Source organism: Cyprinus carpio, chromosome B8 (genome assembly GCF_018340385.1).
Source record: "Cyprinus carpio isolate SPL01 chromosome B8, ASM1834038v1, whole genome shotgun sequence".
In the NCBI taxonomy this organism is placed as follows: domain Eukaryota; kingdom Metazoa; phylum Chordata; class Actinopteri; order Cypriniformes; family Cyprinidae; genus Cyprinus; species Cyprinus carpio.
The window spans coordinates 3,988,057-4,007,165 of record NC_056604.1 but is presented as its reverse complement, the minus strand read 5'-3'; the positions used below and the strand labels follow the sequence as shown (position 1 = coordinate 4,007,165).

Here is a 19,109-nt window from a genome sequence, read left to right as displayed (position 1 = left end):
GAACATCTGCTCCACATGTAGGTCAGCAGGAACAAATGGGACACCCAGAAATGAATTTGTGCCTCAGCTATTTTAGGAGTTGGTGATCTGTGAACCGAAGTAAAAGGTTTTTAGGTTGTGATGATGGCAGTGCATGTAAACACCAGATGCTGTCTATCGATAAATTTAGGAGCAACATCCGTACCTTTATTAATCGCTAATGCTTCTATAATGTTTGATAGATGGATATTTATCACATCTCTTCCCTCTAACACCAGCACACTCTATTCTAATTCTTATTTTTATTTTATTTTTGACATGTTTATTCAGTGTTAGCATGTACAATATAGAATGTGTCTTCCTGAGGGAAATAGAAATACCTTAACAGAAGATCTTCAAAGTATTGGTTTGGCTTCAAATAAACTACAAAAACACCTCCAAAAAAAATAAAAAAAAAAAAAAAAAAGCGCATAAATGATAAGATAGCTGCATAAACATATTCCAAATAATAAATAAATAGATAAAGGGACTACAGTAGCAATAATAGAAATAAAAATAATACCAATTATAAATAATAATGTTGGTGATTGGGTTAGACACCAAGTTTAACAATCAAAACCTACAGAAAGGCACATTAAAATATTTCCCGTGCATAAATCTATCATCAAAAGATTCCAGCCTAAAGTGGGCTATTTTAATTCTATTCTATATACTTGTTTTTATTTTTATTTATTAAAAAGTGTCCCACTAACACTCTATTCTACTGTATTTCTATTATATCTAATTCTTTTATTTTGTTTTATATATAAAACGTTTTTGACCCTCTAACACGAACATTCTCCATTTCTATTCTAATTGTTTTCTTTTTTATAATATACATTTTTGACACTAACACTGGCGTTCTCTGTTCTTTTTCTATTCTATCTACTTTTTATTTATTAAAAAACCCTTGACCCTCTAACACTAGCATTCTGTTCTATCTTGTCTACTAGATGGATGGATCATTTAATATTAGAATATGGATGGATCAATAATATTAGATGGATACTGATCATTTAATATTAGGACATACAAAAATATATATTTAACGTGTCGGATGACCGCAAACCTTTTTTCATTTTTCACATTCCTTATGTACCTAAAGTGCAAAAAAGTTAAATGCAAACCATATTTCCTTCATTTTTTGCCCTTTAATTCTTGCACAAACACTGTAGATTTGAATATAATGTAGTAGTTGTATCTTCACATGCAATGTATCTTCATATTTCTGCAAAAATCTTGAAAACGTATAAGCTTGCTCAGACAGAATATGATTATCTATCTCTCTGTCTGTCTGTCTGTATGTATATTGTGTATAGAAAGATTATTTTAGAGCTTGCTCATCTGTCTTTCTCTCTGTTTCTATCAGTTTTACACTTTAAAGTTATACTTCTGTTTTGCTCACTTCTGTAGGCTACTGCAACTTTTCTTTATTCAGTAGGCATCATTGAAATGAATGTTGTGAATGTGATGACGTCGCCGCAGGTGCATGTGAGCGTGAGCGTGCGCGTGGACGCGGAGGGGGCGGGAGGGCGCCGTGTTGACGGACTGGAGAGGCAATATGTCCACCGCAGCCGCCGCGCAGCTGAACAACAATGAAGAACCGGGACTCAACGGTAAACCTCCGTCCGTGCTTCTGCAGGGAAAACTCGGGAGGGAACCTTATGTCGGTTAAAAACTGTTGTTTGTGTGGGTTGCATTTTTCTCTGGATCTTTAAAACGCTGTTATGCAACATCTATTGTCTCACTTCGCTCAATGGCTGGAATTTCCTCCTCGCTCGTAGGGGAGGGGTGAATGGGCGGAGTGTAGGATGGCGTCATTACGCGAGAGCGAATGAGAATGAATGGGAGCGGGAGTCGCTGTGGCGTTGCATGGCAACCCAGAATGATTGATGGAACGTTTGCCAATAGTTCGTTCTAAATTGAGTTCGAGCGCCGTGGAGGCGGGGCTACGCGGGTATCAAAACAAGGCGAAGAGGAGATCTGAGAAAATGGAGGCGGGGGGCGTGTAAATAAATAAAGAAGCTGAATTCGTTGCGATTGAATTTGTCTGGGTATTGCCATAATATTTTACTCTTTATCGTGTGCCCCATTTTGTTTAAGTAGTTTAGTAGCAGGGTCATTCCTGTTAAGCACTATTTTCCTGCCCCATTCGTACGTGTTAATATATTAATTAAATTATCTTCAAAAATATAATGAAATCTTACTAATTAGTTTCTTTGTTCACAATAATACCACAGTTAAGTTGACACAGAGGTTTATTTGAAGCAATGTCACTGCTTAAATAAATTTAGTCAATGTCCTGTCCTGAAAGCAGCAATTTATTAGGAATTTTTCCACATGAAAATATTGTTTTTTTTATTAAACTTTACTTTAAAAAACAGTTTTTAAGGAAAATTGAGGCCTTTGATTGTACAGCTTTGTTGAATCCATATGCATGCTACCGTACTTCAGATTTGTGCACTTGTGTACCTAAAGTACAAAAAAAAAGGAAATTGCAAACCATATTTCCTTCATTTTTGTCCTTCTTTTTTATAATAACAATACAAGGTTTGTAATGCATGTCGTTGCATCATCTAGAACCAAAAAATAAATAAAAATAACTACTCTTATTTTTAATTCTTGCACAAGCATTGTAGATTTTAATATAATGTAGTTGGATCTTCATATGCATTCATGCATATTTCTGCAGATATCTTGAAAATGTACAAGCTTGCTCAGACAGAATATATGTGCTGATTTTTGGGGTATATCGGTGGAAGTCTGTGCCACGAGTTTAAACGTGGTGAAAGCTGAGAGTAGGATGCTCTTGGTTAGATGAAAGCATACAAATCATCTAAAAATATTTGATATGTACTGGGGTGTGTAGCAGCTAACAACATTTCCCTGCAGATCTGGTTGCACTTGTTGTAAAGTGGTGTAATAAAGTAATTTAAGGTCTATTATCATGTGATTTATAACAGGTAACAGTCTCTCTAAAGCCGTCTCAAATCTTTCAAGAAACATGTCCAGACAAGTCAGCATCATATAAAAATTATTTTATACCACTTCTCTACATCAGAGATATATAGATCAGTGTTTTATGCTTTCTTAATACAGCAGGTTCACGAACTTGTAGTGCAGAAAATTGCCAAAAGTAGTTTGTTTTTATGACCTAATACTTTTTAAATCTCTTGTCATATAGAGAGACTTTTCACCTTTCAATCAATTCCTGAGTAAAATCAAGCCTCACCCAATAATCATTCTTCTTGAATATCCTGTTGTGCTTGAAAATTCGTCACGTTACAAAAGTTAAGTGAGTTGCAAACGCTTTTTGGAGTTGACTAGATTCCGGTCTTGTTTAAAGATCAGATCTGTTTAATAAATAATGGCTGTTTCTAAAAAAAACCTACTTTGTTGAATCAGGGTATCTTCCGTCCATTCCAAATCCGTTTTCAATTAAAAAAACAGAAAACGAAAAGACTCAAGAGGATTCAAGTGAGAGAACATGGACAAGACAGTTGGTCCGTGTACGTTTTGATCATTTAATTTCCTATTTAGAATTCAATAACGAGAAATGGAAAAATGGCTCGTTTATTCGTTTTTCTGTTTAGTTTAGTTTATTTGTCGTTTGGGGTTTACAAATCGGTTTATGGCTTCAATATTTCATTCGCACTTGTGGGCGGCGCTGAAACGCTGCTTTCATCTGATTGGTCGAATCGCTCCGCCTTCAGTTCGGTCTTTCATTCTTTCAGGCAGAATACCCCCCCTCAGTCAGTGCGAGTGCGACACTGAAATGTCTGAAACCACCACTCACTGTTAATTAGCATAATATTTGAGTCAGATGTTGCTGGACACATAATTCGTGCTGCTGCGACCTGCAAGTGACCCCTTTAAATTATTTCTAGCTTATAGTATTGTATGAATATTGTCCCACTGATAAATACAGTGCAAATAATTCTATCTCCTTCTATAAAAGTAAAGTGGAAATAAAAATTAATAAACCTTAGCTCAATGATAGCTGTATAATATAAAACAACATTAACTACTGCAGCTGGTGCCAAATAAAAATTATTATGTATTATGTAACAGCAAGTCAAATGTAGACTAGAGGGCCACACACTTGCACTGAAGTAGCATTGAATAGACTGAACATGAGCAATACCCATGTTACTGTTTCAGGACCATATTTGTTCCTCCTAGTTTACTGTGTTTTGGTTAGGATATTTAAAGATGCAGTTTTTTTTTTTTTTTACCTCTGCCTCCAACAGATCCTCGATTTGTAATTTGAGGTTATGAAAAACCAGAGGGATCAGCATCACTGTGACTATATATATATATATATATATACATATATATATATATATATAAAATTACCACTAAAATAATTTATAATTTTCACTTATCCTCCTTACTTCAGAACATCTGTTGGAGGCCCCTCATGGCTTGGAAAATGTTTCCAGACAGATTCAGGAGATTAATTCCAACACACAGGAATCAGCACATAGGGCAAACCTAGTGACCATCTTAAAGGAAACATTCATGTGTCTTATCTGCAGAGGTACCCACTCACCAAAAAAAACCTGCATCTTTAAATATCCTAACCCAAAACACAGTAAACTAGGAGGAACAAATATGGTCCTGAAACAGTAACATGGGTATTGCTCATGTTCAGTCTATTCAATGCTACATTCAGTGCAAGTCTGTGGCCCTCTATTCTACATTTGACTTGCTGTTACATAATACATAATAATTTTTATTTGGCACCAGCCGCAGTTAATGTTGACAGCTAGCAGGAGTGTGGTGGGGTGCCAGGTCTGTTTTGACCAATGGATGGAGACCTCAAGGCAGTGCCCTAAATGCAGATCTGAAGATTTTGTCTTTATAGATTACATTTTCCATTGTACTAACTGACGTACACCTCTGCATGCAGACACCCAACTGTACAAATTAATTTATAGATTTTAAAACCCAGTCCTGAACCGGGAGAACCATGTTCTGCAGAGTTCAGTTCCAGCACACTTGCTTGGACATTGCTACTGATCCTGAAGACCTTGCTTAGCTTAGGTGTGTTTATTCGGGGTAGCTGAACTTTGCAGGACACTGAGCCCTCCAGGAGCAGGACTGAGAGTCCTGACATTAGCTCTTTACATTCTTTGCATGTGATTTATCAACACCTAGTACATCTTAAAATATACAGCTCATGAAAAATAAAAGTTCCAGATGGACAAACATTAAATGCATAAACCAGTGTGAATAAACAATATCTTAAAATAAATTTGGAGGTAGGTTGAAAAAAGCCAGAATGGGAAGTTTTAAGTAGTTGTACAGCTTAAAGTGTGAAGTTTATTCTTGTACACAGATATGGCATATTCATGGCAGTACACATGAAATTCATGTATTTATTTGTCATTTAAACTGATGTAAACAGAAATCCTGTCGCCCCCTCTAGTGGACATTAAGTGTTAAGGCCTTCATTGCTTAGATAACAAAAGTCACTAGGATTTTTTTGGGAAGGTAAGTCTGGCCAGTTATATAGCACCGCAAGTCAGATGAGTCTGAAGATCTGAGCTGAATTTGGTGAAACATTAAAGTTCTAGTCTGTGTCAATTACTCTCATAATAAATAATAATAATCTTCAAATATATGTTTGCTTTCTCAAGCCCAACAAAGAAGACTAAGAAGAGAAACATAATTCAGTTTAGTATGTAATAAAACTAATATTACTAATTTCATAAATTTAACTATATTAATTTTCAAAATTAATTATTATTGTCACACACACCTAGTACCTTTTGACTTAAAAGACGAGAGTGGTAAATGTTACAGACATATTATCATGGATCTGTTCAATAATTATTAATTTTTATTTACACTTCACTTTTATCCAAGGAGACAGAACTATTTGCACTGTATTTATCAGTGGGACAATATTCATACAATACTATAAGATAGAAATAATTTAAAGGGGTCACTTGCAGGTCGCAGCAGCACGAATTATGTGCCCCAGCTACATCTGACTCAAATATTATGCTAATTAACAGTGAGCGATAGTTTCAGACATTACAGTGTCGCACTCGAAACTGACTCTTATTCTGCCTGAAAGAATGAAAAGACCGAACTGAAGGCGGAGCGATTCGACCAATCAGATGAAAGCAGCGTTTCAGCGCCGCCCACAAGTGCGAATGAAATATTGAAGCCATAAACCGATTTGTAAACCCCAAACGACAAAATAAACTAAACTAAACAGAAAAACGAATAAACGAGCCATTTTTCCATTTCTCGTTATTGAATTCTAAATAGGAAATGAAATGATCAAAACGTACACGGACCAACTGTCTTGTCCATGTTCTCTCACTTGAATCCTCTTGAGTCTTTTCGTTTTCTGTTTTTTTAATTGAAAACGGATTTGGAATGGACGGAAGATACCCTGATTTTGTTGTCTACCTAGAAAGCATTTAAATGTTACCCAAAAATGCTGTCTAGATCTTGCAACTCAATAGGTTTTAGGATGCAGTCTGTATTTCAGAGGGTGCAAACTCATGAAAATGAGTCATGGTGTTTACTGGTTAGTGTTTAGTGAGAGTGAACGGTAGGTTTATGGGCGTCTGTGGCACACAGAGGGATCTGGGTTACAGACACAGCGGGGGGATGTGAGAGGGTTTGATGTGCCAGAGATTACATAATCCCTCCCTCCGTCCCGCGGTGAATTCCATCAGAGCTGCTCCAGGGTCAGTGTGTTTAGTTGTTATCTCTGCATTCATTTGAATATTTTACCACATTGATGTAGGTGTTCACCACTTCTTTGGCCGCCTGTTTCCACCATGGGATAAAAAAAAATCTGACTTAACCCAAAAATGAAAATTCTGTCCGTATTTACCCTCATGTCGTTCCAAACCCGTACGACCTTCGTTCATCTCCGGAACACATATTAAGATATTTCTGATGAAATCCAAGAGCTCTCTGACCCTCCCATAGACAGCAATGCAACTGGGATGTTCCCAGGCTGTATATATCTGTAAAATAGTTCAGTGGCTCGACCGTCGTTTTACTGCGTGGTTAATCTAGCTTCCAGATTTGTCTGGGTTCCCTCCTTCAATATAAGTCTGAAGTCTTCTTTATTTTGTGTTGTTGTGATGCAGTGAGACAACAAATGCTCACAGATGAAGAGCTGCTGGAATGCGTTCTTCCATGGCAACATGCCAGTAACTGTGGGCAGATACAAGCGTTCAGTGTTGAGGGCTGGTGAAGGATTTTGCCATAATTAGATGTGCTGATTTAAACAGGACGCTGGTTTATTAGTGCTGCATGATTATGACAAATGTTGATTAATTCCCTTGATATTGAAATGATGAGTACACATTATAAATGATTTATTTTGTTGGAGCGACTGCAGAGACTTCAGGGTGGACTCAACCAACCAGAACACCCTAGCAACCGCATAGCAACATCCTGTCACTCCGTTGTGTTATGGAAGAAACATGGGACCTGTCTGTGGATCTTCCTGTTTTGCCTAGCAACAGTGCGGGGAAGACGGGACACGTGTGTCTCATGTTTGCAACAGTGAATGTTTGTCCTCACAAGTCGGTGTCATGTTCCCTTTTGAGCAAAATGTGCATTTTTGGCTCTCTCATCGCTTATTCTGTGCTGATGTCAGTCCCCTGAATGAGTCTGCCTAAAGAAAGAGTTGAAAATGTTTTCTCAGCTCCACACCGGTGGACACGTGTGCTGAGAAACTCTTAACGAAAACTCATTTACAGTGTCTGCCCCTTGAAACGACTGATGCATGCTAATGCTAATGACTGTTTGTTTTTTTTCAGGGTCCTGGGTGGAGCTGGAGATGAACGGAAACACTCAGCAGCAGAACCCCAGCTTGCCCTCGCTGCTGGGGAACGGGAACCAAGGCGAGTCCCAGGCTTCACAGGCCCTGGAGGCCGTGCAGGAGGAAGAGGAGGTCCTGACAGGAGGACTGGAGCATGTGCCTTCCTCCTCCTCTATCCATAACGGAGACATGGAGAAAATCCTGCTGGATGCTCAGCACGAGTCAAGCCCTAGCAGCTCGTCCTGCAACAGGTACGAGCAGAAAAACAGGCCGCTCACAGCCCTTTATTCTCAGAAACTCCGCCCTTCAAAACAGAACACTCAGAATGATTGACAGGAAGAGAGTGTTTCTGATTGGCTAAAAACAAATGTACTACTCACAGACCAGGGTTATTATAGACAACTAAAATCATTTTTGTTACTTGAAATATATTTAAAAAAATTGTTTCCAAAGCAAAAATATTTTTTCAACATTTTTACTTAGTTTAACTTGATGTACTAAAATAACTTAAATTTAAATAAAATAAGTGAGCTATATAGACATACAAAGAAAAAAAAATAATAAAATGACCAAAACACAAAACAAAATTGCTAAAACTTTCACAAATTTCAAATCGAAAATGGAAAATATTAAAATTAATTTGAACTGTTATCAAAAACTGTATTGTATCTCGATACAATGATTCACTGCAGTGTTATTTTAGTATTATTTATAGACTATTAAATATTTATTCATATTTTGAATTGGCTTTTATATTTTCAGTTTTCATTTAATTTTTTTTGTCATTTTATTATGTTCTTTTGTTTTAATTTAAAGTTATATGGTTTTTTAATAATTATTGTGACGAGTGGGGCGGGGCCGAGAGCCGTGGGAACGGAGCGAGGCCGGTGGAGTGATTGGGAAATGAGCGACACCTGCTCCACTCACCGGTCTCGAGTCCCACGGAGGAGATCGGGAGGATACAAAAGAGGAGCGACGTCAGTGAAGGACGAGAGAGGACCAGGCCTGGGTTTTATTTTGTGTTTGGTTTTTGTTTGTGCGCGGCAGTTGACCGTGAGGGGCTGTCGCGCTGTTTTATGTTTATTTGATTATTAAAGTTTTATTTGAGTGTCCGCCGGTTCCCGCCTCCTTCTTCCCATAATTATGGAGTTTTTATCGTTACACTGGTGCCGAAACCCGGGAGGAATGGAGGGACGTGCTGCGCTCCCTTGCCGCTGGGGTGAATCCGCGGTGCCATCGAGCTGGGCGTAGCAGTCTGGCGCCGTGGACGCTCGAGGCGGTGGGCTGGAGTGAGTTGCCGGGGACGGACGAACTCGCTGCCGGCCGCCCGTGATGTGGAGGGGCGGCTGCCGTCCGTGAGGGAGCGGAGGAGTCGCCGCCGTTCGCCAGGTGGCCGGAGCCTGCTGCCATCCGCCGGAATGGGGAGGAGCAGGGAACGGGGGACTCCTGCCGGCTGCCCGAAAGCGGAGGAGCCGTCGCCGTCCACGGAGTGCGTCCCAGTGCCGCCGCCAGGCACCACGGAGGAGTTCACCCAGCTGGTGGAGGGCCGAGCGGCAGCGTGTCTGGGAACCGGATTTTTTTTTTTTTGTTTTTTTTTTTTTTCCTCTCTCCCCTCTCTCGTCTCTGTCGCTCCTCATCCTTACATCTCCTTTTCTCTCGCCTCGTCTGTCTGTCCTTACCCCAGGTCCCCGCAGCCACCGTGAGCGGTCCCCCCGGAGGGAAGGGAGGGGGGGAGTGGAGCGCAGTCTCGTGGGTACCCCCCGGCCTGTGAGGGGCGATGGGGGTATGTGACGAGTGGGGCGGGGCCGAGAGCCGTGGGAACGGAGCGAGGCCGGTGGAGTGATTGGGAAATGAGCGACACCTGCTCCACTCACCGGTCTCGAGTCCCACGGAGGAGATCGGGAGGATACAAAAGAGGAGCGACGACAGTGAAGGACGAGAGAGGACCAGGCCTGGGTTTTATTTTGTGTTTGGTTTTTTTTTTTGCGCGGCAGTCGCCCGTGAGGGGCTGTCGCGCTGTTTTGTATTTATTTTGTCATTAAAGTTTTATTTGAGTGTTCGGCGGTTCCCGCCTCCTTCTTCCCGTGATTGTGAAGTTTTATGTTGTTACAATTATATTCTTTTTATAATTTCTATTTAGCTTTATTTTTTCTTCTGTTTAGTTTTAATAATTTTAGTACTTCTGCAGAAACGTATTTATTTCAGTTAGCTGCAACATTTGTGATTTTCGTTATATAGTTTTTCATCCAATGTTTATATTCTTTTATTTGAGCTTTATTTCAAATGACCAAAAACAGTTTGTAATAGTTTTATTTTCAATTAACGATAACAACACCTCAAGATATTTTAGTGACATTAGTCAGCTAGTAATGGCATTTTGTGTAGGATTAAAAAATCACTTGGAGGACTGTTAGTGATCATATTCACTTTTTTTGTAACTAAGGTCCACTTACTTGTACAACATTAACCAGTGTGTCATGCGCCAAAAAGTTTCATATTTATTTATCTCATTTTCAAGACAAATACAGCACTAGTACCAAAAAATAATACTAAGGAGACTGAAAATGATAGTAAATTCATAGATTCAAATTCAATTCATCCACAGAGGCTCATCTTAGGGAGGAGGCGTCTGTGGGCGGCACTGCTTTGATTTAGCCGTTCTATTCTTACGTCTGCAGCTCTCAGTAAAGTTCAGTTCACTCCTTTCATGATTCAGGGATCTGTTGTTCTCCTGTTTAATGTAGTCAGTATTTTACATTTCTCTGATGTGTTTACAGCCCACCTCGACCACACAGTCCTGACCAGGATGAGGGGCAGATCACGTTTGATGTGGAGATGCCCAGCGACAGAGACTGTCAGGTAAGAGCAGCGCACAGTGTATGAATCTACAATAATACACAGTTATCACTGAGCTAATATCTATCAGTGATAGTGCTGTTATTTAATAAGCACACTGTAATGAGTGCTATTTATCAAACATGCTGGTCTTTGCTCATATTTTTTAGTCAGAAGATGACAGTTTGGAGAAGGACAAAGAAGATGATATCCTCATGGATAAAGGGGAGAGTTGGGTGGCGGACTGGTCCAGTCGACCCGAGAACATTCCCCCGAAGTAAGAACCTACATCCAAATAAAACCAGTTTGTTTGTATGTTCATAATTTTCCACATAAAAAATGTACTGTATTAGAGGGATACTCCACCCCAAAATGAAAATTTAGTCATTAATCACTTACCCCCATATCTTTCCAAACCTGTAAAATCTTTGTTTGTCTTCAGAACACAATTTAAGATATTTTGGATGAAAACCGGGAGGCTTGTGACTGTCCCATAGACTGACAAATAAATAACAGTGTCAAGGCCCAGGAAAGTTTGAAAGACATCGTCAGAATAGTCCATCTGCCATCAGTGATTCAACCATAACATTATGAAGGGATGACAATACTTTTTGTACGCGAATAAAACAAAAATAACGACTTTATTCAACAATTTGTCTCCTCTGTGACACTCCACATCAACGTAGCAAGCCTCCCTGTTTTTATCCAAAATATCTTAAATTGTGTTCCGAAGATGAACAAAGCTTTTACGGGTTTGGAACAACATGGGGGTAAGTGAAAAATGACAAAATTTTCATTTTGGTGTGGAGTATCCCTTTAATTCCTAAACAAATCCAATAAACCTAATTCATAAAAATATTCTGTTCTCTGTGAAACTGAAATATCATTACAATTTCTCTTATTTATTATTTTTATAAAAGTATTGTATTTATTTTAAAAAATAAATGTATTTTATTTAAAATGTATATAATTTGTTTATTTTATTCACTTTCTATTTGTATTAAAATATATACTTTGTTTTAAAATATTTGTTTATCACTATTTTTTATTTAATTTGTAAAATAAAAAAAAAAAAAAAAAAAAAAAATATATATATATATATATATATATATATATATATATATATATATATATATATATATATATATATATATATATATATATATATATATATTAAAAAAAAAATACTATTTTATTTAAAAAATGTTTTTATTTATTTTATTTTAAGTCCTCAGTGAAGTTCCAAACTCGCAACAGAACATTTCTGCCATGTAAACAGTATTTGACACAAAGTTCAGTGTGATATAACTATGATCTTCTTTGACCGTTCACAGGGAATTCCACTTCCGCCACCCAAAGCGTTCTGGATCGGTGTCTCTGAGCATGAGAAAGACAGGTGCTATGAAGAAAGGTGGCGTGTTCTCCGCCGAGTTCCTCAAGGTGTTCATGCCCTCGCTGCTGCTCACCCACATCCTGGCTCTGGGACTGGGGTGAGTGTCAACACACACACAAAGACCTATACCAGCTCTACCTATCGAGATCTAATCACGAGGCTATTACTTTTTTGTTATCTTAATATTTTATTGCCTACTGCATGTTCAGTTAAAATGGACTAAATTGTTTGTAAATAATTGTATTCTTCCTGACATTTTGTTTGGTGGGTTTTCACTGCAAAAAACACTACAAAATGGGAATATAATTTTTAAGAAAAGCTACAGCAAATCCATTTATTTTGGACAGAAATATATTCAGAAAAAAATTAATTCTTTCACCAAATAATATAGTTAATTCATCCAGCATTAAAAATAGCATTGCAAATATATATAAATAAAGATACAGAAATATACTAAATCTATGTCCCCTTTTTTAGGGTCTACATTGGGAAGAGGTTGACTACACCCTCCACCAGCTCATTTTAAACCTGGACAGACCCCAGTGCCTGGACGCCCCATCATGAGCAGCGGTGGCACAGCAGTGGCCAATCGTGTGATGATTCCTCTCTCTCTCTCTCTTTCTCTCATTCTCTCCACCTCTCTTACTTTCTCTTTATCGTTCCTTTAACCCACTGCCCTGGTTTCCCATCACACCCTCTGCTGGGAGACATTCTGCTTGTTGACCTTTGGCTGTGTCACATTTTCTTGCCCTCTAACGCTGTGGCTTACTGACATGTTTTAGATGTTTTTATTTGGACATGTAGTGAATTATTCACTGACGTTTATTTTTCATGACATGCTACTACACAAGTTAGAGCCCCACTACAACCACGGCCATAATGCGCTTTTATTTCTGCATGACGCACTTCATATGTAACTAATATAAAGTCTGGATGTGGCCCGAGATAGGAGATTTAGGAGGGTTGCTATAGGAGGGTTGTGATATTTTATTCTAGAGAGATGATTTTTCTCATTATGTTGCGCAATTTAATCTTGTGTCACAGCATCAAAAATGCATGTTAGTCATTTACTTTCATAGGAGAGCGATGACTGTTTAATGACAGACCAAGTCATTCTTTACGTATGTCAGTGCACTCGCTGCATTCTTTGGACTGTTACGACAATTATTTAGAGACTTATTTTGCATAGAATGTAAATCTTAGAGGTCCCACTCAGTTCTGTTTTAGGCCCTTTTCTGTTTGCTCCTCACTTCTGTAAAGATCCAATATGACAGGCTAGAACTGAAGCATCACTTTATAGCAGCTTCATAGTATAAAAATATACAAGTAAATCACAAATTTACATGAACAATACATGTTTTTCTAATCGAAAGACTAAGACTTAAGCTAAAGAGATCAGCATGGACGTACATCTGTTTAAGAGCCAAACTGGTCGAGTTAGTTGTTTTTTGTGTTACTAAGGAAGCCACACACACAAACACACACACTCTGGTTTGCCTCGATGCATATCCTGCTCGCTGCAGTTTCTGCCTGTGTATCTTAGTGCCAAAGGGTTTCCACCGCCAAGCCAACATGAGTCGTTTGCACCTCTCGTAGACTCAGTCTGGTTTGAGTGGGTTATTGATCCTGTCAGTCACTCCGTTTTGACAACAACTTACAAAGGCCTTTGGTTTTACTGTGAACACCCTGTGGTTATTAGGCATAGTGTCGCTATAGTAGTGTGTTATACACTTGTACGTGCTTTTGTCAAAGCAACAGATCCACACTCAGTGTACATATTTATATGCAATATGGTGTAGATTTACAGATAAAAATACCCTTTTAGAAGACTTGAACAGGTTTACACTCGCTGATTTACAGATGAAATTTGTCACGAACATGTCCGGGTCATATTTCATCCCATTTGATTGATTTTATTTTCATTTAGAAAGAATTAAGCCAGCTTTTAAAAGCATTAAAAGCATTATTTTTAAATAACCAGGGTAAAAGATAACCAGGACATTTTCTTGACAAGTTTTATAACTCACCCTCACAGTATCTAGTAACGCTTTTACTAAGCAAAGTGTTTCGTACAAAAAACAGTACAGTTAAATAGTACAGCAAGAGTTTTGCAACCCAAATCAGTTAACAGATCACCCTTTGCATTAAGGCCTTCTGTGTCATTGTGCCACACTTTACTTCTTGACTCTGTTTTCACGCTTTCTTTCTTTCTCAGAGGGGGAGTGGAAATACAAGAGGCCAATTTAATGTCACTTCAACCGTGCCTCGACTTTTGTTTGCACCTTTTCTGAGCCCCATTGCATGCATGTGTTCAGAGATTTCACATTAGGACGTGACCGAGGTGAAGTTTTCCCCTGCGTGGGGTGAAATGAGTACTGTGAATGGAAGATATGAAAAACTAGCCCTTTCGGGTAGGATGACCATACGAGATGTTTTACGCACACAATGTTTTGTTTCTCTGTTATATCTCTCTTTTGTTTTTTTAGTTTTTGCTTTAATCATGAGTGTGGCTACTGGAGGGCGGGGCCCTTGTGATTGACAGCTCCACCATGCGTTTCGTTTGCATTCCCATAGCGAGTGGAGTGATGAAGCAATGGACATGTAGTTTCTTGTATTTCGCTGGTATTGGAGGAAAAGTGAACTGATATTAAAATATAACCTGACATTCATCTTTTCTTTTGTTGTCATTCCATTGTTGAACGCTCCTCATCATGTGTTTTGCTTTTGCCATGTGACAACTTACAGTAGGAAGTTATATGAAATCCGTCCTTTTTGTTTTACCTCCTTGTTATATTCATATTAATATGCATGTAGAATCGAACAAATGTAGATTAAAACTAGATGCTGTATGGCAAGGATTCACTTTTTTTTTTTTTTTTGACGTAAATATTTTATTTTAAGCTAATATTTCAATCATTTCAACACATTTGCATGTTTACAATTGTTTATGTTGGTAAATGTTCACATGGAATGCAGGTAAACAAAATATTTCATCTTTTTTAGCAAGTATTTTATTTTTATTTTAACATTAATTTTACTTTTTTATGATTTAATAATTATTTGTATTTCATCAACTCACAAAGCCCCTGCAGCTTTAGCACAAACCCCAGTTTGGAAAACCCTGCTCTATGGCATGAAATAGAGAGCTTTAGTTAACCAACAACAACAGTCTCAAAATCCTAACCAAATTATAGCAAAATGATGATTACTACAGTTTGAGCTACAGAATTCCTGGGACAACATTCAGAAAAAGTCACAATTTTAGGAAAAAGGGGAACATTTCAAATTGGCCATGAAATGCTCACCTTTTTCCTAAAATTGTGACTTTTTCTGAATGTTGTCCCATGAATTCTGTGGTTCAAACTGTAGTGCATGGCGCTAATAAAGTCAAGGTCATGGGTTCGATTCCCAGGGAATTCATGAACTTATAAAATTTATTCTTTAAATACAATGTATTAAAGTATCTGCCAAATGCATTAATATAAATGACTAACAAGAGACAAAATGTTACAAACCATATTTTCCTCTTCTTGGTTCAGTGCTCTTGATGGTTTAATTTCCACCAAACTCAATTTTGCATGTCTCAGCAGCTTTGTTTTGGAGAGGATGTTGCTTAAAGCCTTTGTAATACCAACCCATTTGCAAGACAAATTTGGCTCCATACGAACAATACGGGCTTGTATCTCTGCAACACTGACGTATTGGCTCTGTATGATTGCCATAATACCTTGATCTGTTTGGTGACTATGATGAACAACTCCTCAATTCATTTTTGTTTACTGTTCCTGCTTCTTAATTTGTCCAATCTATGGCAAAATTGGCTCACATCATATTCAGATCAAACCTCATGAAATTCACCAAAACAATGTTAGGTGTTCAGTACAGTTCTCTAAAAATAACTTGGCAAAGCCACCAAATGGAAAATGAGATCGGAGGATTGTTTTGTATATTGACACAAAACTTTGTGCACCTTATTTCTAATGTGGCTAATCTAATTTCAGATGTGGCCATTTATAATTTGTATGTTGGAGGCTGTTCTATTCTTCTATTTATTTACCTATAACAGATGAAGATCAGACATTTCGCACATTCGGAAAAATAAAAAATAAAATGCTTACTTTCATGTTGCAAAGTAAGGTGATTATAATTTCCACAATGCCCTAATATTTAAATGCAAGTCAAATGCTATAAAGTTTCTAATTTGAAAATTTACTCCTGGCCTTTGAATACTTTTCCTGTATCCAACACTAGGGGTGCTGTGACCAAACAAAAAAAATAATTTAACATTGTAAAGGCTGTGCTGTTGTTGTTTGTCCCTCTCATTCCCTATGATGTATCATGTAATTCTTTATATTAAGTTTATATTAATCCATACGTGAAGATAAGATAGTGCCACTATCATGCAAGTTCTCGGTGTAAAGGTGCACGAGTGTGTGTTTGATGGAATAACTCGCATACAGACAGTGGGTGTGTAAAGTATGAATGCATGTGATTGTTGAGCACTGTGAATGTGGGGTTTTGTGTTTTTTATTTGGTAAAAATCTCCAGACAGGCAAGCATGCGACCTGCGCTCTGATGGTGGTCTCTCCTGTCCTGATGCATGCTACAGGTACAGAAAACCGCATGGTACAGGATACGCTTTTATTCTGTTATGTGCAAACTTCAAATATGGAAAGCTAACAAATGCTTCAGTAACAGATAAAAGCAAAATGTTATTTTGTTTAAAGGGAAAGTGCACCCAAAAATAAGACATCAGACGCTCACTCTTGTGATTTTCAGAACTGTTTGACTTTCTTTCTTCTGTGAAACACTAAACTCTTCATTAACTATTATAATAATATTATAAAAATATATATTAAAAATTTTAAAACAACCATAAAATTGGATTATGGCTTAAATTTGAGTCTGTTTCTCACATAAAGGACTGTATGACTTCAGAAGACTTGGAATATAGTGGAAGAAGTATGCACTACTTTTGTCTTTTTCTGAGCTTGCCAGTACACCTTAAATGCAATGTATAAAAAGTATGAACATCTTTTGTATTTCAGAGAGGAAAAAAAAACAAAATCAATAGGTTCGGGATGAAATTATGACTTTTTGGATGCACTGTTCCTTTAAGAGCTCACTCAAACTGATTTGAGTGTTTGAAGATGATTTGTGGTGTTCATATTTCATTTCATGATGGAACCAATAGGTACTTCAAGCAGATTTCTGTCTGTTCAAAGAAGGTGAAGCTGTTTGGTTTCTATTTTATATTTATGATCCATTATTGTCTTATTTGTTAGATTCTTTTATGCCACTGCCAAAAGAAAACCTCTTCCCCCATGTTTCCTTCACTTGCCTTAATTACTACATGCTAAACTTTTATTTGGTTTGTTTGGATGGTTGGTTGAAACACAGCCAGCTTTAGTTCTCATAAGTCACCCACTGTGAATAATTGTTTTCACAAAATAGATTTAGTACCATTTAGATCACAACGTAAACCTGTATCTGTTGATTTGGTAAGTGATTACAGTGATCTCTTCTTCATATGATCTGAAATTCTGTTTAAATCTTGTTCATAGGTGGACATTGAGCTGTAAGCTTTCTTTTGCCAAAGCATTTTTAGCCGACCATTGTAGAATTTGAACTGACTGATTCACCACACTTGTGTAAATCATGTCTGGTGTTTTGTTTGCATTAAAAGTAGATTAATGATGAACAGATTTTTATGTTGTTTCTGAATGTGTTTATATTGCCGTAAAAATTGCATCCACTACAAGAGCGTATTGAGTTTATTTACTCACACTGTTTAATATGAAAGTTCTTTAATAAGACACTCCTTTGTCATCTGATTGGTCATTCTGAACACTGCATATTATAGACTATTACTGCCAACTGTTTTTTAAAAAAGTAATAGGCTAGGTGAGTATGCATTAGGTAATGATGAAGTTAGGGATTTTCACACTGCACTTATCCCCGTGTTATCATCGTTCCCCTTTTTTAATCCTGTTTCACACTTGTAATTTAGAAGTGGGTTAGAGCCTCTTTCATCCCAGGTTACGAAACATTGCTCCGGAAAACAGGGTTAGCAGCACTTTTGTGGTGTCACTGGATGCGGTGTAAGAATATCACGGCTAGATGGTTAGCAACCAACAGCCAATCGACCAATTTAGCCAATATTCACACGCTTATGCAAAAACCTGGTATGAAAATTGACCTTTCAGTGTATGAGGAGAAATGTCAAAATGTGACAAAACTCCTGAATTGGAGTAAAGAAGAGACTGCGTTGCTAGGGCCCTTTGGGTGCTGCTTTCGTCCAATCAATGACACAGAGTCCATACTCAGAATTCGTGCTCTGCATTTAACCCATCCAAAGTGCACACACACAGCAGTGAACACACACCCGGAGCAGTGGGCAGCCATTTATGCTGCGGCACCCGGGGAGCAGTTCGGTGCCTTGCTCAAGGGCACCTCAGTCGTGGTATTGCCGGCCCGAGACTCGAACCCACAACCTTAGGGTTAGGAGTCAAACTCTCTAACCACTAGGCCACGACTTCCCCAGTTTGTAGTCTAAATTGTTGCCTGAAATTCTAATCACATATGGAGTATACACTAGGCTGTTCTGTGATGACGTTTTATAGTTTAAATAGTGCGAGAAGTGTGTTCTCATTGAAAATTACAAAACGAAAAAGTGCACTTTAAATACCCAGATGATGCACTTGAAGCATGGAATGTTGGACACTCCATGTGCTCAACATCGCAAAGGGGGAGAGGCTATCAGACTCCAATTATTAATGATGTCAAAGCAGCATTATAAAATTCATACACTACATGGTTGAGTACATAGTGCATAAGGACATAGTGTATACATGTATAGTGTTTCATTTGGCATGCAGTTAATGGAACAAAAAAAAATAGGAATCAAATAGTTTTACTGTATAATAAATTCTACTGGATAAACTGAAATTTAAACTAGAGTTCCATACTTAAACCTTGCAGGAAATGTACATAGTATAGGCCTACATAGTGCAGGGCTAGTGTGCTATTCTAAAAAATAGTCAATGTTAATTATCACTTTAC

At 37.9% G+C, this 19,109-nt stretch overlaps 1 protein-coding gene across 1 annotated transcript; it reads left to right on the top strand.

Annotated features, from left to right (window-relative positions):
* Nucleotides 1-1,496: 1,496 nt before the first annotated feature.
* Nucleotides 1,497-14,716, top strand: LOC109089223 (BCL2/adenovirus E1B 19 kDa protein-interacting protein 3-like). The gene is made up of 6 exons (XM_019103352.2): nt 1,497-1,634; nt 7,818-8,070; nt 10,597-10,678; nt 10,825-10,931; nt 11,989-12,144; nt 12,525-14,716. Exons 1-6 carry the CDS (start codon nt 1,580-1,582, stop codon nt 12,571-12,573), a joined length of 702 nt encoding a protein of 233 aa, XP_018958897.2. The 5' UTR covers nt 1,497-1,579; the 3' UTR covers nt 12,574-14,716.
* The last annotated feature ends 4,393 nt before the right edge of the window (nt 14,717-19,109 follow it).